Source organism: Triturus cristatus, chromosome 5_2, assembly GCF_964204655.1.
Source record: "Triturus cristatus chromosome 5_2, aTriCri1.1, whole genome shotgun sequence".
Classification (NCBI taxonomy): Eukaryota; Metazoa; Chordata; class Amphibia; order Caudata; family Salamandridae; genus Triturus; species Triturus cristatus.
In genome coordinates this window covers 903,456,817-903,479,546 of record NC_140588.1, presented here as the reverse complement: position 1 = coordinate 903,479,546, position 22,730 = coordinate 903,456,817, and the positions used below count along the sequence as shown (strand labels likewise).

The 22,730-nt window shown below is 47.4% G+C and overlaps 1 protein-coding gene across 1 annotated transcript in view; it reads right to left on the bottom strand.

The window, feature by feature from the left end:
- The window catches only part of UBE2A (ubiquitin conjugating enzyme E2 A), a 253,198-nt gene extending 231,569 nt beyond the window's left edge, over positions 1 to 21,629 (bottom strand). The window contains exons 1-2 of the mRNA XM_085608056.1: positions 21,142 to 21,629; positions 20,781 to 20,861 (exon numbers count right to left, since the gene is read on the bottom strand). Coding sequence (XP_085464182.1) covers positions 20,781 to 20,861; positions 21,142 to 21,185 — 125 coding nt within the window. The 5' untranslated portion in view covers positions 21,186 to 21,629. The remainder of the gene's footprint in view (positions 1 to 20,780; positions 20,862 to 21,141) is intronic.
- Between the last annotated feature and the right edge of the window lie 1,101 nt (positions 21,630 to 22,730).

Genomic DNA, 22,730 nt, shown 5'->3' with positions numbered 1-22,730 from the left:
TCCTTCTGTTCCGGGAGTAAACAAAACCTGCTAACTCACTAAATTCTACTGCGCACAAGATGGCTGCTGAGGTTCTGTGACTTTACAAGATTTTAGTTTTGCAAATCTCATGCTATCTCGGAACGGATACGAAGAAAGCCAAGCGCATATCAAGGTATTGAACCATGCCTTCAAAGCAGCATTATGCAGCACATCAGTATTCAAGGTCAGTCACACTGCAGCTTGATAGCGAAAAACACAAAGGAAATCACATCAAGGAAAGTCTGCTCTCCCATGACAGCACACCAGCGGGCCGAAATATGCAGTGTCAATTAGAGGCATCACTGGACAGGTGGCAATGTTAGTTAAACAATGTGCAGCTGCCAAAAACCTGAAACCAGTGGGTTAGCTAGTTAACCAGTGGGTGGCAAACTAATTTGTCATTTGTAACAGTCGCCCTCTCAAATACCCCGCACCCCCATACAACCCCTTCCAAGCATGCAATGCATATCAGTTAACATGGACTTTCACTAACAAAAACACAAGCTGTCTCCGCATGCACATCTCCTGTCCACGCAGGCACAGCAAACAGGAGACAGGGAGGGACAGGAGATGTGCACACGTGCGAGCGGCCTTGAATGAAGACAGAGGAGACGCCATGCGCGTGCACATAGACTGTCCGTGCGCGCACATGGTTTGTCTCCCTTCCGAACGAAACCGACAACAATAGAGTCTCGCCAGGGTGAAAGCAACGCATGCGCTGCTTTCGCCAGGCAAGACCTAAAAATTAAGCACGCGAGTGGTGGCCGCGCGCCACAGCGAGACATGTGTTTTGAATTATTGCGCCCATGTCTGGCCATGATAATTCAAAACATATGGCGCCCATGCGGGTAACCGCAAGCAATAGGCCACATACGCACGAGCATGTGGTGAGCTTTTGAAAGCCCCTTACTAAAAGTCTCGCCAGAGCAGCGCAAACGTGCTGCTACAGGCTCGACCTAAAAATGTGGACCCCCAAACCACCCCACGTTCATATGGAAGGGTCAAAGTGTCTCATCTGACGTATTAAAGATGTGCAGTGTGGGGTAAAAAATGCCTCATTTAGTGAGACCGAGATTTTGTTAAATGATACAGGAACTAGGGCAGTATTACCATTTTGATAAGTGCTATGCGTCCAGCCATGCGAAGCGGCAGTTTTAACCATCGCTCTACCAGAGTTGCTAGTTTTTCTAGTGCTGGCCCATATACAAGCCAATGTATTTGAGCTGCGTCTTTATGAATATGGATCCACAGGTATTGAACCGAATTGTCATATCTCATCAGTTGAAATTAGTTATCCATACTGAGAGTGGTGGGGATTAGGGTAAATATCACTGATTTACCCCAGTTTATATGCAGACCAGACAAAGTCCCACAGCATTGGATTCCTCCGAGCACCGGGCCCATGTTATCCTCCGTGTGTCGTACATATATAATATCAGCATATAGACTGACTAATAAAAGGCCCATTGTAAACTGCAGGCCCCTGTGAAGGTGTCTTTCCTGCAGGTGGTGCACCAATGGGTCCAGTGCAAGTACGAAGAGGGGAAAAAGTTGATATCCTTGCCGCGTTCCGCGAGTGGAAAATTAAGATGCTGTCAGTGTTCCATTCAAGCGAATGCGGGCTGATGGATCAGTGTACAACAGTTTAATAAGGGCAATGAATCTGAGTTTGAATCGCATTCTGCTCAATGTCACCCTCAAGAATGGCTACTCCAGTGAATCGAATGCTTTTTCCGCATCCAACATTGCCACAACCGCTGGGACAGATAGTGAGATTCTGTGGAGTACCGCAAAAAGCGTGTGAAGATTCATAGCCGTGGATTGACGGGAACCAGTCTGGGCTCGTGATATCACTAGGTCTAGCAGCTGTGAAATCGGTTGGCTATCATTTTGGCCAGTATCTTATTTTCAAAATGTAACAATAGCGGGCGATATAAACTACATTGCAACATCTCCTTTCCTGGCTTGGGGAGCAATATTATGACAGCTACGCCGAGTGTAGGCGGCAATACCCCTTTTTCAACCGACTCTTGGTAAGTCTAAGAGGTACGGGGCCAACAGGTGCTTATATGCCTTATAGAAAAACCCTGAGAAGCCATCCAATCCAGGTGCCTTAGAGCCATCCATGGCCTGGACTATCCCCTCCTCTGTAAATGGTTCACCCAAGAATTGTTGGTATGCCCAATCAAGCCACACCACAAGGCCACTATTACTAGGCGCCTCGCCTGGGGTCGCCCTTGTCGTGTACAGGTCTGTATGTTAATATCTCATTCTGAATACCCACAGTGTCTGCAATATAGATGCCATCGGAGCTCCTAAGGGCAGCAAGACTGACCTCCCGTGGGGGTCTGGGGGGGGTTGTAGCATTCTTCCAAGTGTACAGTCGTGCCTCTCTCCCTCCCCATATCTGCGGGCTACTGCGTATTTCCCTGGGTAGTGTGTCTCATGGTCCGCCGACTCATGGAACTTTGTCATTAATGCAAAGCGTTTTTGTAGCCGATTTGTTGGGTTACGGGCTACTGGAGCATAGTCTACATCCACAAGGCTCTTTTCCAGCTACGCCGCAAGTCTTTGAGTATGCCCACATGTTTGGAAATGCAGACTCCTCGTATATACGCTTTAAAAGCCTCCCAAAGCATTGCCTATGATTTTACCGTCCCCTTGTTAATGTCAAAATGCTCCAATATTGCCGCCTGTATCTCAGAACGAAAGACATCGTCCCAAAGAGCTGCCTCGGGAAACCTCCAATGCCTCTCCACCCCCCCCCCCCCAGCTCTGGGAATGCGGAGCCACAGAATGACAGGTGAACGGTCAGACAGTGTACGCGGTAGATGTTGTACATCAGCAGTCCACTGCGACAGAGCGGGCGTTAGCAGCCAATAGTCCAGTTGAATCCATGGGTCATGTTGCGTAGAATAGTGTGTATACACTGTCTGTGATGGGTGCTGGTGTCGCCATGCATTGGCGAGCAGATACGCATCTATCAGCTTTGCTAGCGCGCGCCTGGACTTTGGTTTAGTGTCTGAGGTGTTCGCTGTACTATCTTGTTGTAGGTTCAGCAACAGGATGAGATCTCTCCCATGCATATCTGGTCCGCCTCCATGAGGTCTATTTGGTCCATAAGATTTATGTAGAATTCTGGGCTCTCTTTATTAGGGGCATGGACATTCACCAACAGCACAGTGTAACCCCAAAGGCAACCTTTGACCAGCAGATATCGGCCCTCTGTGTCTCTTTTTAGGTCTCGGCTGGCGTTGGAGCAGACATGCGCTCCTCGCCTCGAGACTTATAGTGATAGTCAGTTTTAGAACAGGGCTTCAAGCCCTGCCCCTTATTCCCATTGGCTTGCGTCACCGTTTATGTTAAACGGTGCGCTGCCATTGGAAATAAGGTGTCCAGGGTACCTCCTTTTGGCTTTTTTGTCCGTCCCCTCCGGACACGGTTGCCTGCTTTGTGTGTCGTGAAGCCTTTTCTTATCTGCTTGTTTATTTAACAAGCAGATAAGAAATGTCTTTATGTTATGTTATTTTAATTTATTAAGCGCGCAGATACTCGGAAGTGTCCCGGCGCTAACAGAAAAGGCGGCCAAACCACAGATAACCATCAAAACAGCAATGTCTTCAGGGACTTTCTAAACAGATGCAGATCACCGATAGCCCTCAGAGACAGGGGAAGAGAGTTCCAAGCAAGGCAGGCTCTACGGGCGAACGAGTTGCCCCCCCAAACGTTCACGCTTAAATTTGGGGGTCTGCATAAGCAGCAGTGAGGATGACCTCAACTGTCTCTTGGGAATATAAAAGGAGAATCTATCCTGAAAATACTTGGGGCCGAGTCCATAGAGGGCCTGTTGTACAATAGACAACATTTTGAATTTAAAGCGTGATTCCACGGGAAGCCAGTGAAGTGACCGAAGTTGAGCCCGAGCACTCTGCCAGGGGGACAAGCCGCCCAGAAGTCTGGCTGCCGAATTTTGGACCACCTGCAATTTCTTTACAAGGTAGCCCGGGCATCCAACCAGGAGGGCATTGGCATAATCAAGGCGGGAGAGAAGCAGAGCACGCACCACCGTCTCTCTGTCCCTGTCTGGCAGCAAGGGTAGAAACTTCTTGAGACTCCTCAGTAGCCCAGAGCAAGTGCCAGCAAGTTTTTTTATATGGGAAGCAAAGTTCAGGTTTTCATCGAACCAAACTCCGAGATTTTTAACGGCTCCATTGATCGCTGGGGGACATAGAAAGCCCGAGGGCCAGAGTCTTGTTCTAAACTCCAAGGAAAAAGATCCGAACAACAGGACTTCCGACTTTGCCTCATTGCATTTCAGCTGTGCATTGGCCAGCCACTGAAAGACAGAGGACAAACACTGATGGGGTCTAACCACCGAGTCATCTTCTTTATTCCAACAGCTGTGAAGCAAACACAGAGCTCGCACAGGGTCACGGGGAGGACAAAGCAATGCAACACAGGTGATGTGCATTGAAGCGACTTCGTGGCACCGGTTCAGTGCTGTGAGGAGACGCCTTCACACACACACTACTACTGCCAAACAAAATACCACTTCCGAGAGTTATTCTCCAGCACCACACCATTAGCTCCAAAAGACAGGCTACCGTCTCCCCGCACAATACGCTCACCTACACATTCACTCGACTGATGCTCACCTTCCTGAATTACCATCTACGTCACACGTTCTATTGAACTTCAGCCCCAGCACCCGACTGCCACTGCTAACCTCAGGGCCACCCTGCCGCCCCTGCCCATGGTATTAGCGCCTCCGCGCTGCTACCGCCCATCACCGCAGCGCCACTGGTTCCACCGCATTATATTGTGTTATTTCTTTGGTAGAATTAGGGACGTGAAATCAAAATAATTCATGTTGGCGCTGCGCTAAAACATTAAATATTTATTCCAGGATCGCCATTTTTGGTTTTAACGACTGACGCAAAAGTGGAGCAAAATGTACTCGAGGTAACTACTTCTGGGTAGATCTCTATGCTACATGTAATATCTCTAAATGTTCTGTTCTTACAAGGAGTTAAAACCATTATAAACTACTCCAGACGTCCGCCTGTCTCGGCGGCTGACTGCAATTATAACATGTGGATGCGCCTATCGTTCGAGGACAGGCTCCCTGAGCGCTACAAGGAAGAATGCAGAGTGGTCGACTGGCGCAATGGTGATTTTGTGCAACTGAAACAATGTGTATAGCGGTTACTGGACTGCGCTGGCTGCAGCTTCGTGGCGCTATGTAACATAAACTGGCTCTTGCCACATTAAACACTGTTAAACATTGCTGCCCCGGCACGCTAAGGATAATCGGGCAGTTATCTGCCCGCCCTCCCCCGCATCAATGCCTTTTTGCATCACTGTCCTCTCTGGTTTTAAGCAGCCCATGGGGGTGTAAAGACTGAGGCGAGAGGCTCATTTGGGACGGGACAAGTTAAAAACAGTAAAGGTCCCTACCAACTCCTACATTCACCCCGTTAGACCTGGCCCCATTGGCGTGAGTCTCCCTTCCATTTTTCGCTGCGTCTCCTCTGTTTTTGCTGGTAATAGATGCTCTGGGCACTGTGCTACTGCCATTCAGTGCCACAACGCGAATGCTCCCTGTGTAAAGTTGACATGTGAATTGGTATATCCATGATTGGCTTATTTGGTTTACCTGTTAGTCCCCAGTACCGTGGCCTGTGTGTGCCCAGGGCTGGTAAACCAAATGGTGCTGGTGGGCCTGCAGCGCTGGTTTGCGCCACCCACAGAAGCAGCTTGTAAAGTGTGTCTCAGACCTGCCACTGCAGTGTCTGCGTGCAGTCTAGAACTGCCATCTTGGCTGTGAAGTGCACCCACTTCCCAGCCCCTGAACCTTCCCTTGGCATCATGTAAGCCACCCCTATGGTAGGGTGCATTGTATGTGTAAGGTATGACATGCTCTGATGTGTGTAGCATGTCCTGGTAGTGAATTACACCCAATTTCGTTTTTCACTACTGTAAGGCTACCTGTTCTTCATTGGCCAGAATGGGAGGTTTGGCTATTACATTCTATAGTCCTAACTGACCCACAGAACATGGTAGAAAAACGAATTTAGTATGCCTGAGCTCAGAATATTAAAATACATCTTTTAGTGAAGTTTATTTGTATATTCTGTGTTTGAAAATACCACTTTTAGAAAGTATGTATTTTCTTGCCTAAGCCTTCCAGTGTGCTCTGCTGTTATGTGTATTGGCTGTCTGGTTTTGGAGGGACAGGGCAGGCTGAGTCAGACCAGAGTTGAATAGAGATCTGCATTGGAGTATGGGGAGGGTTAGCTCCTGGACGTGAATAGGGCTGTGCCTGGCAAGGTGAATGCTGGCTCCACCTCCCACTGTGCGTCTGATAGCAGAGCCCTTCTTTCTGAAAGGAAGGATGCAGCCTGGTAAACAAAGTGCTCCAGGGCTGGGCAGAACTGGTTCTGGCTGGGTTCAGTGACTTGTAGCTTCTGAGAACAAAGACTTTTGGGGTATAAATATCTGTGCCCCAACCCCTACAATTTGTATTGCTCCTGGACAACAAGAAGAACCTTTGTCCGTGTAACTACAGGAATCTGCAGGAGAAGGACTGTCCTTGTGCTTGTGTGCGTTTCTTGGACTGGCCTGCAGTGGTTACTACTGGGCTTGGAAGAAGAGGAAAAGAACTTTGAATGACCTTTCATTTTTGGCTACAGCAATCACCCTAGGGCTAGAAGAGAGCTAGCCTCCTGCAGGAGTCTCAGGCACATCAGACTCCACCACCAGCCTTCTGTTTCCTCCAGCGAGGATTTCTATCTAACGTTGAGGCTCCTGTGAGTTCCAGGGCCACTAGTTCTACTGTTGAGAAAAGAGTGCTGAAAATAGTTGCTAACCCCAGTTAGCGAGCCGCTGCAGCTAGAAAGCGTGAGGAAAATCGTCGCTCTGCTGCAGCAGAGCGCTCGCTACCGGAGATCGTCCCATCACCTGTCTGCGGACCTGAAAAACGCCCGCTATCCCGAAGATCATCGCAGAGCCTGTCAGCGGGTTCCAAAGCACTCGCTAACCCAAGTTATTGTATCGCCTGACTGCGGGCCTGAAAAACGCTTGCTAACCCGAATATCGTCGCACTGTTTGTAAGCGTGCCCCAAAACGCTCGCTAACCAAAAATCATCGCACCAAGTTCATCGCAGCGCGGACGCCGTGCGTTCGCCATTTTCCCCGCATCGCATCAAGATCGTCACTCCCTTGCGGAGCGCCATTTTCTTTTATCGCAGCAAGATCGCACACGCAACAGGCTCAGCGCATCATCCTCCCTTAGCGCCAAGGATTTTATCGCATTGCCGGCTTAGCGTGCAGAATTTTGTCGCTTTGTCCTGCCCGCAACCCAGCGCATCATCCTCTCTTGCGGTAAGGATTCAACGCATCGCTGGTTAGCGTGAGGAAATTTATCGCTACAACTCCTTAGCGACATTTTTGTTGCTTTGCTACAGAATCCAGATTCCTTGTGAGTAAAAGGGTCGCAGAGACCACTGCATTGAACTGAACAACATTTTGTGCACCTTGAACTATTTTTGCAGCATTTTTAAAGTAGCCCTATGGTCTTAGTATTGTGGATTTTTACTGTTATTGGTCTTGTGTTAAGTCTATATAAATATACTTATTTTTTTTATAATTCCTTGAGTGGTGTCCATTTGTAGTGTTCCACATTGCGTTACTGTGTATTGTCATAAATGCTTCACACACTGCCTCTGAGATAAGCCTAGCTGCTCGTGCTACGTTACCACAGGGTTGAGGAGGGGTTATCAAAGGGTGTAGGCTGCTTACTCTGACTTAGGAAGAAGGGTCCCTACTTGGACAGTGGCCAGCCATTGCCAACTAGGGACCCCCATTTCTAACACCCCCTTAACGGTGGAAGGGAAAACAGTGTTTCTACAGAATGTACAATAACCCCCAAAGGTTATACAAGTCAGTGATGCAGTCCCATTTACATCTTTACTCGTTCGACCTCACTTGGGTGTAGTATAAGCAGGAGTATTGTTCTGCTTTGGTTTTCCCTCCAGATAGAACCTGCTCCACAGAGCCTTTCTAACCCAAACCAGAACGTTACCCCCTCCCTAGGGCCTTTTTACACCTAAATAACCACATATATATGTACCACCTAAGGACAGGGAATTCCTATTATATATATATATATCAAGACCTCACAGCCTCGCGATCTCAGCACCCACAGTCTCGCGGCCTCAAGCAGACCCAGAATCTCCTACCACACGGCAGCAACACACATAGTCTCGCGGCCTCAGGCAGACCCAGAATCTCCTACCACACGGCAGCAACACACATAGTCTCGCGGCCTCAGGCAGACCCAGAATCTCCTACCACACGGCAGCAACACACATAGTCTCGCGGCCTCAGGCAGACCCAGAATCTCCTACCACATGGCAGCAACACACATAGTCTCGCGGCCTCAGGCAGACCCAGAATCTCCTACCACACGGCAGCAACACACATAGTCTCGCGGCCTCAGGCAGACCCAGAATCTCCTACCACACGGCAGCAACACACATAGTCTCGCGGCCTCAGGCAGACCCAGAATCTCCTACCACACGGCAGCAACACACATAGTCTCGCGGCCTCAGGCAGACCCAGAATCTCCTACCACACGGCAGCAACACACATAGTCTCGCGGCCTCAGGCAGACCCAGAATCTCCTACCACACGGCAGCAACACACATAGTCTCGCGGCCTCAGGCAGACCCAGAATCTCCTACCACACGGCAGCAACACACATAGTCTCGCGGCCTCAGGCAGACCCAGAATCTCCTACCACATGGCAGCAACACACATAGTCTCGCGGCCTCAGGCAGACCCAGAATCTCCTACCACACGGCAGCAACACACATAGTCTCGCGGCCTCAGTCAGACCCAGAATCTCCTACCAGACGGCAGCCTTAGCACGAGCTCATCCTATTATTACCGTAGTAATCGGGATTACTATATATATCAGATCACACAAAGACTATTAGTTGAGCACAACCTGTTCTCTAGTTTGAGGGGCTCGTTTCCCCCTCATCCAGTTATCACTTACCTGACCAGGATTAACCTCTGTTCATGCTGCGTTAACTCTGACTGAAAGAATAGGCTATCCTCCTATATAAAGACACACAACACATGCTAACTCACGACAAGCTAAATACTTTATTTAAATGCCACATGCACATTTGCAAAATACATCATATATACAACCTGCAAGGAAAGTGAAAGGTTAAGTTATACACTCTAATAGTAAGGGGTTGACGTCACCTTGGTTATATGTAGCCTGTACTCAAAGGTCATCTAGGTTCCCTTCCCGTCTGCGCCTCGGCTTCGCCTGGAAGTCACACCTCTGCAGTCACAGATCTACTCCCTTCTCTTTTTTCTCCGAGTCACTGGAACCTCTTCCTCATCGGCTACTCTCTCCTCTTTAGATTCAGGTTCGTCATCTGTCTTCCCTGGAATAAGTAGTAGCTTTACTGCTAACGGCCAGATGCCGCCTATGGTCTAGAAGCAAGTGCCAGTGTCTGCCTCAGACTTTCACTAATATAGATGTGCATTCTCTCATGGAAATTTCCAGCTCAAAACCTGCCGCCCACCAAATTCCTGTACCTCCCCATGCCAAGGACACGTTCCCAGCCGGCCGGCCTGTTGTAGTGTCTTCGGCATGAAGGAGAATACAATCCTTCGATAAGGGCCGGCCTGAACCGGTTCTCTCCAAGCGAATAACACCTCCTAACTAAAACACTGCCTATGACCTTGAAGCTTCCCAAGCTGCCAGGGCAGGAGGAAAGATGGAGTCTCTCCCGTTTAAGGCCTACCAGGCCTGAATTCAGCACAGCTCCATGAAATACCCTTACTACAGAACAGATTACCCCTAATGCTAACGAATCTATCCCCTAGGATATGTATGCAAACCCTGATCTATGGGGAAGAACACAGGATCATGTTGAAGTGCCTAATAAATAGGCTCTATACGCTACTCTAACCCTTAGACTTGAATGGAAAGAGACTGAAGTCACATTAGGCCTCCCTTAACACGGAAAGGCCGGGAAAATCGAGCAGTACATTCCACCCTTGACTTCAGTCTATTATACATTCATTAAACAAGACTAACATCGGTGGAAGAATAATATCTCTCCCGTTTAAGGCCTACCAGGCCTGAATTCAGCTCCATGAAATACCCCTACTACAGAACAGATTACCCCTAATGCTAACGAATCTATCCCCTAGGATATGTATGCAAACCCTGATCTATGGGGAAGAACACAGGATCATGTTGAAGTGCCTAATAAATAGGCTCTATACGCTACTCTAACCCTTAGACTTGAATGGAAAGAGACTGAAGTCACATCAATAGCAGTACAACACAATAAGGCCGGAAAGATCGAGCAGTACATTCCACCCTTGACTTCAGTCTATTATACAGAACACAGAATCATGTTGAAGTGCCTAATAAATAGGCTTTATACACTACTCTAACCCCTAGACTTGAATGGAAAGAGACTGAAGTCACATCAATCGCTCTACAACACAATAAGGCCGGAAAGATCGAGCAATACAAGTATTTACTACCGTCCCTAGATTTTTTTTATTGATTCATTCTGTCATGCAGCTTGAGTCTTGCGCAGCGCGTCACGCAAGATGAGTTCCTTATTGCAATGCGGGGAAGGTCAGATGGCGGAGGAGGTTCTGGCACAATTGAGCGCTCCAAAGTGGAGTGTGAAAGCAGTGCGAGTTTCACTCTCATGAAGGTGTTCAGAAAACACACTCATCCAAGCTGTGGCCTCTCTGCATAGCACAGAACCAAGGTCATACTTGCGGGCGATTGCCGGGAATTAGGCGGGAACTGCTGCAGTGGTTCAGTGCTGGGCTACAGGCAGGCCACAGGCACTGCAGAAACAGCTTATTTACGAGTCGTATATAACGCACATGCACCAGTCAATGTACAGGCGCTTTACACAACCGAGCAAGTGCAAAATAATAATAATGTGCAAAACTGAAAAAAGGAACTCAGGTTAAAAAACACCCCTCGGTGCCTACATCGGTTGTAACACCATGTGCAGTGCAGCACATGACAGCTCACACGGGGGCAAGACATGCACCGAATACATGCACTGTTGTGTCTCCTGCCTTGGGGTGCACCAGAGTTTCCTCGAGGTCAGGGTGCATCATCCCTTTATGCCGTAAGTGCAGGTCTGCATTTGGGAAAGGTGCATCAGGCCGAGACCCGCTCTGAGGACACCTAAATGAGCATTGGTACAAACAAGCAGGCCTTTCAGATTGAGTGCTCCCCTTCACTTATTGTCTTGGAAAACATGAACCAGAGGTGGAATACAAGATACAGGCAGCTGCGCTTGGTGAAATAAGAGGGCGTGGCTTGATGCAGGTACAACCAAGGTGAGTGTGTGGTAGCAGGTAGCGAAACAGTGTCTCTGATCTCGGCTTCGCTCTCCATTTGCTTGCTCTCATTTAGTCTGCCAAACGCCCTAAAAATGATAAAACCTATGTTATGATTGGAAATTCCCTGCTAGGGGAATTGAGGTGAGGAGAGGCGGGGATTGCCGGGCGGGGCAGGAGCTCTCAGCCAGCTGAGCTGCTGCCAGGAGGCACGGAGGACGCCACCCGCAGGCCTGGCTGTGCTTCTGGGATTGCACCATGTATGTACATTGTAGAACAGGCATTTACAATGCAAAAGGTCTCGCATTTACGTGAATTTTACGGATTGTCATTGTAAATGCTTTTTTTTTAAATACATTGGATCGTGGCACCCGCGCATCTTATTGTGCGCAGTTCGCCAACTCGTTTTTGTTTTTACACATTGAATCATGGCGGCCGGCAGCCGCGCGTCTTATTGTGCGCAGCTCTCCAACTCGTTGTTACATCAAGGCGGCCGCACGTCTTGAGAGGAGAAGGAATGTTGAGATCCAGTCCCCTCTGTGAACCCTTACTCGGGACCAACTGCTGCCGTTCCCAGCGCCACATCGCGGTTTCTTTTTCCACTTTACGCCCACAAACAGGCACACACGAAACACATAACCACCCCTCGCTCTCACTAGTCCTTCGGTATCTCTGGAACTGCCCTCGCGACGTCAGGTCCTGGGATTCGTGGACAGAGTAGAGGGGTTCAGAACTCCCTGTAGTTTCAACACCTTGCCGACACCCCTCCACCCCATCACCCTTTCGGAACAAAAACAAAAGGATGTTATTGAGGGGTTAAAGGTAACACTACGATTCAGCCCTGCAATGTCATTTGGGGGGGGGGGTCAAAGGACATGTAATGTCACCTGTTATGACTTGAACTTGGTCAGTCAAAATACATGCAATTCACTGGGTCCGTGCTTTCAAAGGGTGTCCAACACAGGTCCAGGAAGGCTAGGTCCTGCATGGTGTTTTCCGGATAACCGCTGCCTATGTAAATAGTTTTCATTTACATTATTTCTATGTACATTACGTAAATATGTATAATGTGGACATCCTGAGCATCGTGCAGGGGTCTGGCTGCCTTGCACCTAGGTCGACCCTCACAGGTTTACTTCCAATTAACAACATAGTGAATACGTGCTGCTGAAGGCTCAATGTCATCGCGTCCAACAACACTCAAATAATTCACATCACTGTAGGCACACCCATATACTGGGAGGCAGAGTGCCAGAACCGTACCGAAAACGACATTCAGGACAGCGCTACAAGGCCATAGGAAACTGTGGATGTGCGCTACACACCAGTGTCTACTCACAGATACAGAGTACATGTATTTTTTTAATATTAAGGGAAAAGTCCCAGTACTTCTCTGTGCAGGGGTGCACATACAGGTATTGAAGGATAGTGACTAGCGAGTTACTTTACTTTTGTTTCCCAAGCACCTAATAATTCATAACGATCGTCCACATAACAACCGTTGTAATGCAATAAGTCTTGCCTCTGATTAAGTTAAAGTCATTTGCTTTGCTAATGGTATTGTATAGCAAAGCAAATGGCTTTAAACTTAATGAAAGGCGAGACCTATTGCATTTTTAATGCTTGTTATTTCTGTCATGTGAAAGGGGACTCGTTTGTGGACCAATATGGCGACCCCTCTTGCATATGAACTGTAGCCCGCAAAATACCTTTGTGGACCCCATGTTGCCACAAAGGTGGTGGGAACCCTTGGGGAAAGATGTGTCTCCTGTAAATAAGCTATGTCTACTTTATGTCTCTGAAGATAGTGCAGTAATAGCTTGCTCTTGCGTGTATTGTTGAGCCCTCGAATGTTTCAGGTTGTTAGCGTAAATTCTGCATAGGGACATATTTTATGTTCAGACATCAATGATGTACTAAGTGATATGTATTGGATGGGGACTAACAGTAGTAAAGTACCAACCATAGTCTAATCAGCAAGTAAATAAAGATACTAAAGGAAGCAAATCAACCCCATCTATCCCTGAATGTGACATATCAGGGAAATCCCAACAACTGTGTCATTCAAAGAGATTAGAAACCCAAAAGAAGCCAGATTAGTCCAACCTTAACGGCAACAGAAACAAAAATAGTCCCTGCTCTTAAGTATGGTTTAACATATTGGACCGCTAATACAATATGAAAGTCGAGCCAATAGTTTTGAATTGCATCAGGAAGTTCCTTAACCCAAAGAACTTAATGCCACAAAGTCATAAGACTAGAGCTAGAGTTCACATCTTTTTATGCTCTTGCAACCACAAACCGAATCAACTATTTCATTGACAGTCACCTGGCAGATGACACGATTGTTAAATCTTCTATTTATATACATTTTTAAAAAAAGATTTGATAAACCAACATGCTGAGGTACAGTTATTAGAGGGTTACATTATATTACTTTTGGTCAAGCACAAAATGATACAAGACGACCAGGGTCGCATGGATGTTAAAGCAACAACCTGCCGTTTATCAGACATCGAGACTACAACAAAATATAAAAACATGTATATTGTGAGTTCTTATTCTAGGCAAAAACCACCATACCTAGATTTTAAAATGAACACGAAAGTTAAGAAATCTTTTCTCTGTGTTCGATTATTATCTTTTTGACAATTTGACAGCATATGCCCTCCCCAACCCGACTCTCCTTCTTAGAGTCAGTAACCTATGCCAACTCTGCAACTCCATTCAGGAAACACTGGAACTGCTTGATCAACAAAGGAAATATTTGAAGCCAATTTTATGAGTCTGAATGAATACAAAGTATATAAAAAGCAATTTTAATTTTGTTTCAAGGGTCCTACACCAAAATATGTAGGGCATACTGTGAAATATTAAAATCTGGCATTTAAGATGTTGGAAAGTAAATCCCTTAGGGATCCATAGTTTTAATGATAATCCCTTGTTCAGAGTTCACTCTTTGTTTTCCTTAATTTTAAATGAAGAGCGTATCTTCTATTCATTCATTTTAGAGTATGTGGCTTTTTGAAACTCAGACAGTAAAGAAATGTTATTCCTTCATCCATCAAGCACACCGAGAAGATGTGCCTTCAGATGAAGTAAACACCTAAATAAGAAGAAACAGCATTAATTTACTGCTGGGCACTGCGACTTCTGTGCTTTTTAGGTCTCGGCTAGCAAAGGCTGCGCTTGCGCAGTCTCGCTCGCGAGATCTAAGGTTAGTGCGGGGCTTGAACCCGCCCCTCTTCTCCATTGGCTGGCTTTCTAAACGGAGGCCAGCCATTGGAGGAGAGGGGCGTCTGTCCGTTTAAGCCCAGTCTTCTTCGGATTCGGGGGCGTGTTTTTTACTTTCTTTCTCTCCTCTGGAATGTAAACATTCCAGCCAATGGCAAGAGGAGAGAAAGAAAAACACGCCCCCCAATCCGAAAATGCCACTGCGTTTCTCCGAGGCATTTCTGCTTGACCTCGGAGAAAGGCGGTGATGTTCATGGCGTCATCCCCGTCCACCACTCCCTCCTGCTCTCGGCTCCCTCGGTGCTCCTCGGTCTAAACACGGTCCCTCCAACTTGGACGGTCCCGCCTTTCCATTCGCTTTACACTCTCTAATTCACTTTACACTCTCGATAAACCCAAGGTGGACCACTTGCTTCTGTTGAAAGCAGCTCTTCTTCTCCAAACCTGTCAGTGTTCCCGTCATGCCTTCGTCGGGTTGCATCCATTATAAATGTAGTGCCATATCTCCTGTGGACGCCATAACGGCTGTTCGCTGGGGACAGGACTACAGGTCCCAGACTGCCTTCTTGTCAGGAGGAGGAGCTTAAATGTAGCCATACTTCCACGCGCCTGGGTATAGACTTGGCCAACAGGGGGCCCTTCATCGCCGGGGCCCTTCATCGCCCGGGAGAGGCTGGGCCTTTCGGTGTCAGCGTCTTCGGGTAAGGTGGGTCGGAAAATCTCTCCACCGAGTAAGCGAATTTGTAATAAAACTTCAATTCTGACATTTCTTAACTGTGGGAGTCATTAATGGGAACATCTCGAAAGTGGAGGTGGAAATGTGATATACATGTGACCACAAATAAGGAGGCAGTTATTACAGCTCTTCTACCAGAGTCATTTTATGTTGTGCGCCGCAGACTCTGCAGACTGGGGGACGTATTTGTTGAGTATTGAAGTGGAGGTTAATCAAACGAAGCCTCGCGAACCTACTTACCCTTTACTTACGGCAAAAACCAGAAATGGACTTGAGCTTACATCGAACTCTGCAGTTAATTCAGGCCCGCCAAATGTTTGGGAGGGGAAGCTCAGCTGAACCTATTTTCCGATTATAATCTAATCATTTGGATTCTAGGTTGGATGGGTTTCTCCAGAAAACTGAATTGGTAAAATCAAGCTCCTTGTATGATTGTTTGCAACGTCTGACTAAAATGGAAAAAAACACATTCCTCGAATTACAGGTATATTTAAATAACGTCACGAATCAAACAGGATCAAAACGCAGTCAGCGTGGCGCTGAGCTGCCACTTGCCTGCCCTCACCTCTCTGGGTCTCAGAGGGGGGCCCGGCAAGGGCTCCCCATAGGGAAACCTGGATGTAAGAAATCATCTGTGCTATTGGACAAGCCTTCATTTGTTTCCCGTGAATCTTCTACTAACCGTGGTAAAGCATATACACCTAAAGGGGTCACTGGTGTGACTGGTGGTGGGAGCAGCCCCTATCTAGTAACCTCCCTTTTTTGGGGGCTTTGCATACCTCGTTTGTGTTAGCTAATGTTCTTCAACTTAGACCGGGTTCACTTGAAAATTATTCTCAGTTGGAAGCCAATGTTGTAATTCCAGAGCCAACAGCAGATTTTCCTTGTTCCAACATATGAACATGGTCAGAAGGGTAGCCTGGGTCGATAGGGGGCCTAAGATCTTTGAGAGGCTCTGTATAGTTGTAAACTCCAATAGACCTGTGTGCGTGTGGGAGGCTCTGGGTGTGTGGCTCTGTGTGGGTGGATTTTTTTGTAGGTGGCTCTATGCGTGGTGGCTTGGTCTGTGTGTGGGTAACTCTGTGTGTGTGTGTGTAGGTGGCTATGTGAGTGGCTCTGTGTGTGTGGGTGGCTCTGTGTGTGTGTGTGGCTCTGTTTGTGGGTGCAAATGCAATATGTCTCACATTTGAGAGTGATTAAGCTATTGACATTGTAAATAATGCCGTTTCTTTAAATGTTTTAAAAACAAAAATAATGTCATGAGCAATGCCAATAGCTCTAACTTTAACAATGCTGAGACCATTGCATTGTAAATGCTTGTTTTTGTGTGTGAGCTAGGACTATCAAAAAGAGAGAGAGGGTGTGTGTGTCTGTGTCTATAGCTCTCAACGGTCCACTTTCTGCCAAAGCACTCACTAGCGGGTGCTCGGTGCGCGACGACAGACTTGCGCAAATCTCCACGCTCCCACAAATAATTACTAGCACTCGCAGGGGGTAAATCCTCGTCCTGATTTTAATGGCACACAAATTTACAAAACAAACACGTTTCAGCGTACGCCTTCCTCAGTGTTGGCGGCCGCTGCGTTTGAACCTCGTCACATATACACATCACCACTCATGGCCAATAGAAGGTCAGGCAAGGTGTGTCATTACAACGCCAGGCCGTCCGGCTCACATTGCGTCCCTTAACCATGGTGCTTTCTTATGCAAGGTGGTATTTAACACAGCGATATTTTTCAGAATCCGTGCATTTCAACATTAAACACTCGCGCACAGCGCATGCGAAGCGTGTATACGAAAGTGATTCTTACAATTGTACATTCCGATCCAATGCAAAATTGATTATGCCCCCTATCGGCTCGCTTACTCTTGCGCTCATCATTATAACATTGACATTTTGTGATTATACAAAAACCTGTCACATATTGGTGCCATCAATGGGCCATCTACACGGGTGTCAGTGCAGCCTGTTTACGCCCTATCTGGGATCACTTCCTCTGGCGCTCAACATTACTAAATAGTCCAATATTTGTGCCCTGTGTGGGCCGTGAGCCAATATGCCTACTCTGCGGTGGTTTCCCTAGTTGCCCCGATTCTCTATTGGGGCTGGAGACATGATAACCAAGAGTGGATGGTGGAGACACAGTCCAAGCACAGGGGTTGGGAGTGACCTACGTCCAAGCACAGGGGTTGAGGGGGTTGACCTGCGTCCAAGCACAGGAGGGGGGTGGGGGTGCACCTGCATCCATGCACAGGGAGGTGGGGGTGCACCTGCATCCAAGCACAGAGGGTGGTGCAGGGGCACCTACGTCCACGCACAGAGGGGGGGGGGGGGATCACCTGCGTCCAAGCACGGGGGCACCTGCGTCCAAGCACGGGGGTGTGGGGGCACCTGCATCCAAGCACAGGGGGGGTAAGGGGGCATCTGCATCCAAGCACAGGGGGGGTGAGGGGCCATCTGCGTCCAAGCACAGGGGGGGGGGGGGGTGAGGGGCCACCTGCGTCCAAGCACAGGGGGGGGGGGGTGAGGGGCCACCTGCGTCCAAGCACAGGGGGGGGGGGGGGGGTGAGGGGCCACCTGCGTCCAAGCATGGGGGGGGGGTGAGGGGCCACCTGCGTCCAAGCATGGGGGGGGGGTGAGGGGCCACCTGCGTCCAAGCACAGGGGGGGGGTGAGGGGCCACCTGCGTCCAAGCACAGGGGGGGGTGAGGGGCCACCTGCGTCCAAGCACAGGGGGGGGGGTGAGGGGCCACCTGCGTCCAAGCACAGGGGGGGGGGGTGAGGGGCCACCTGCGTCCAAGCACAGGGGGGGGGGGGGTGAGGGGCCACCTGCGTCCATGCACAGGCGGGGTGCGGGTGGAGGGACCTGCATCCAAGCAGAGAGGGTGGAGGCAGATGGTGACTCAGGAACGTCCGAAGTCTAAGCACAAGGGGGCACTGCAGTCCAAGCTGGGGATGGGAGTCCCTGAAGTCCAAACACAGAGGAAGGATGGGTTGAGCCATCTCAAACTGAATGCTTCCAAAACGGAAATACTCCCCTGTGGCGATTGGAAACATTATGACCCGCTCGCCATGTGGCCTGATGATCTGGGAATAAAGCCTAAAATATCAAAGGAAGTAAGAAACCTTGGACTGGTCATGAACTCCCAAGTGGACAAACTAGCAAGATCAAGTTCTGTTACTATAAAAATTCTGCAACAAATCTTCCCCTATCTGGGATTCCCACACAAAGTCCAGGCTACCATCTCCCTTGTTACGCCAATAGCCTCCACCATGGATCACCTTTGACGACCATGAAAGACTGCAACAGATTTAGAACTCGGCTGCCAGACTACTTTTACATATAAAACCGCAAGACCACATCTCCCCTGCATTGGTTACCGGAAGATTCACGTTCAAGCGGCTTTGTATCACCCACAAAGCGATGTGCAGGACAGGACCGCTCTTCATCAGGATTAAAATCACCAAACACATTCAACGAAGGAACCTACGCTCTAGAGTGGCACCTCGCCTCAAAATCCCAAGATAAAAGAAAAAAAGCAACGAGTGGCACATCATTCTCTGTTCAAGCAGAGAAACTATTTACCCCCTAACATAAGATCCATGGATAACCAGAAAACTACTCAAGAATTGGCTCTTACCCACATAACCACACTACGCAAACAGATAGAAATATACACACATAAATGCTCATCTACAGCATCTCTCTGTATACAAGTATTTATTTCCACTATAGATATGTTCATGTATGTGTTTAATACTTATGTTTACACAAATTATATATAGATATTCATTCGTTCTGCTTTAATGTACATATTACTGATAGTTACATTGTTGTATGTTTCTAACATGTATATAAGCGACTGCATATATAAGGAAATCTTTGATCATAACAATCTACAAATGCTTAACTATTGAAGTAAAATTTATATATATATATATATATATATATATATATATATATATACACACACACACACACCTTCCATGTACTTATGGTTCGATATCTTTATTACTTCTGGATCTATAGATTACTTTTACTTTTCTTCCAATTCTGCACATCCAATGAACTAGCCTATTTTTCACCCTAAACCACTCAACATATCCTCTAGTTCAACTCTGACTCATCTCAAACCTCTTTCTACTACTCTTTCTAATGCACTAGCCTATTTATCATCCGATAATTCATCAATATAGCCATAACCTCCACTCTCTCATTCATCCCCAACGCCATACCACTACTATTAGCCCCAAAATAACCCTTTCAAGACTCTTCCCTACTCCACCCCTCCTTGCATCATCTCATGCCCCTTTTTACTATTCCGGTCCCCCAAAATAAACCTTCCTAAACCCTCCCTCGGACTCCTCCCATCCCTTTACTCATCCTCCTCCACCTCCCTCTTATTCATTCAAAGCCTCCTCCTACTGCTTTGAGCTCCAAAACAAAACACACCAAAAAAAAATCTAAATCCTTCCCTTCTATCCCTTTCAATCCAAATAACTGGCTAACATGTCCAGCACTCAAATTAATTTCATATTTTACTATACTAATTCACCACAAATCCTTTATGGGTTCCAGAGTAGCGTGCTATTTACCGAAAAAACACTTCAACACCCCACCAAAGGTAGCAAGCGCTATATAAATGCAAACCATTTTCCCTTCTCGGTCCCTCCACTAACTATCCTTCTCAATTCAAATAACTGACATATCAACCACTCAAATTACTTTCAATATAGTAATTCACCACTAATCCTTTATGGGTTTCCAGAGTAGTGTGCTACTCACCGAAAAAAGCGCTACGACGCCTCATCAGAGGTAGTAAGTACTATATAAATGCAGTTACAATACAATACAACTGCAACAGGAAGAAAAGAGTAAAAGCAGGGTCAGGGAAGTTTAATAAGAGGGGGATAAAGAACACAGTAACACAGGGGTAGCAAAAGCATTACATAGGGAACCAATTGAAAATAGCCTAGGGACATGAACAGCAGGGGCAGGGAAGCACGGATGGTCAATCACATACAGGACATGGAGAGAATCAGTCAATTAAACATTAATAACAGAGGTAGAGTTCAGAAAATGACAGCAGGTAAACGTGGGCATTGATGCCCAGCAGCAGTGGCACGAGGCTAGGGTTGCCTCCTTTGTGAAGAAAATATCAGTCGTACTGGCAGTACTTCACTCACATAACAGCTTTCTAAATTTGTAACAAGTAGTGAGTAAATCCTATGTGCAATACGACTGACTGAGCAAGTGAAGCACGCGTGTTCAAACCTCCAAAGTGGGTAAGGGTCAACTTCAGGGAGTAGGGAAACACATGAAGGAGAAGTACATTACGGTGGCTAATGAAGTAACAAGCGCTTGAGAAAACATAACACTTACCCGAAGATGACAGCATTCCACACCATGATATTGTTTTCGGACGGGGCTCCACTCACCCCCGCAGGGGGATCCTCCTGCAGCCTGCGGGGAAAGAGTAAATATTACAGCATACAGTCATTCACAGACTAGCTACCGCCAGAATCGTCCTCTGACTGAACAGAACGATCTGCTCCTGCGCAAAAAGCGTAAGGCTCCCAACCCAGCTTTGGTGAGCGTATGCCGTCGCTACGCTATCAACGTAGGAGCATGATAAGAATAGACACGATAATACCGCAGCCCGGTGCCAATAGGGTTCGGTCTTCGCTTTCCCCAGTACCTCTAAAAGTGACCTCTTAAAGAACGGGAAGATTCACTCCTTTACCTCTTGAAGTCTCGCATGAGCCGCCGTCTGGCCGGAGTTGACATGGGGCCCCTGCTCTTTTTGCGGCTTCCGGTAGTCACTGCTGTTGGGGGACGAGGGGAAGGCGTGGCAGCCGGAACAAGGGCTTAAAATGAAAACATAAAAATAAATAATAACCGGCGGCTTGCAGGGGAGCCTGTCCGCACTCTGCCCGAGCTAGCAGCAGACCCTCCTACGTCACACCAAAAAACCGTGACACGGCAGCCAGTTCCGCCGAGCGCAACAGCCCAGGAGGCACGGAGTGTACCACTGTGGAGAGAGGGGTGTTTAATTAAATCCCCCACACCAGCTAATCTTGCCGGCATTCGGGGCATTTCACTAGGTTACGGGAAGCGGTGAACCCTTTGTTTTCCGAGATGACGAAGCTCTTTTTATAAGTACTTTCATTTTAATTCGTACGTGCTGTTTTAATCCTGGCCTCCCTACCTTTCGCAGCAATGTCCTCGACCGGGCGACCAGGAAGCCCCGCCCCCGGCTGCCTGATTGACACTCAGGTGAGTAGCGTCACTTCACTGTGAGAAGGACATAAGGTTGATGCTGCCTGAGTTGACCTGGTGCTGAAACGAGAAGTCCGACAACCAGGTAACATCAGTGCCAGCAATTTATGTTTCCCAAGCCAGCACTAGCCACAGCCCGAATCCAAACAATAAAACCGGTACCGATTGATAATAAATATAACGCAAACCACTGCCTGATGCCAAAGGTGAGCCTCATCTGATCAACACCAGAGTGAGTAACCAACTAGCTATGTTTAGGGTAACCTGATTTTTTTAAATCCCCCGAACTGCTGTCCGTAAACTTCGAAGTAGGACTGTGAAATAATAGAGGCCGGGCCTTCAATGATGCTTAGAAGGTAAGTTTAATACGACAGACCGGGAGGGAGACTTCCTGTCAACTGGCACGAACCAAATCGTGTTCCAGAATCTCACCACATTCTCTTTTACGAAGAAAAGAAGAATGCAACATATCTCCCTCCTTTATCATTTGCAAATAAAAGTAAAAGTATTACAACCATGTAACAACAAACTATACTGGAATATAAAACTAAATACCCATTGCACTAAAACATATACAAAACTTGTCAAAAGAAAACGAAAACAAAAATTTCTTTTTCAGAACGGAAATACATTTAACATCTAAGAAATATGTAGTGCTGAAGGTCCACGCAGGAAGGATACAATTCATGAAACTTTATTGAAGATAGTTAAAAGTACAAGTAGGTATGTTCTCAAGAGCAAGTAGTTAAGCTCTGAAGCAGCCCCACCAGGGGCAGCCTGCTAGCTGCCCAGCCCATTCTCAACTGTCACTTCCAACCTCTCAGGCACCCAACATTCCAATCGCATCAGCACTCCAATATTCCGTGTAGCACACATACAAACACACTGGCTGAGCAGGGGATGTAAAAGGCATAACAAGAAAATTGTGAATCGGTCGCACTCCTTCGTTCAACTTTAAACACGCATATATTCCTTTCAACGTGTCTTGGGTGCTGTGGGATCTTATCCCTAGATCAAGAGGGATGTCACGTATGAATAAAAAGAAATTCCTTC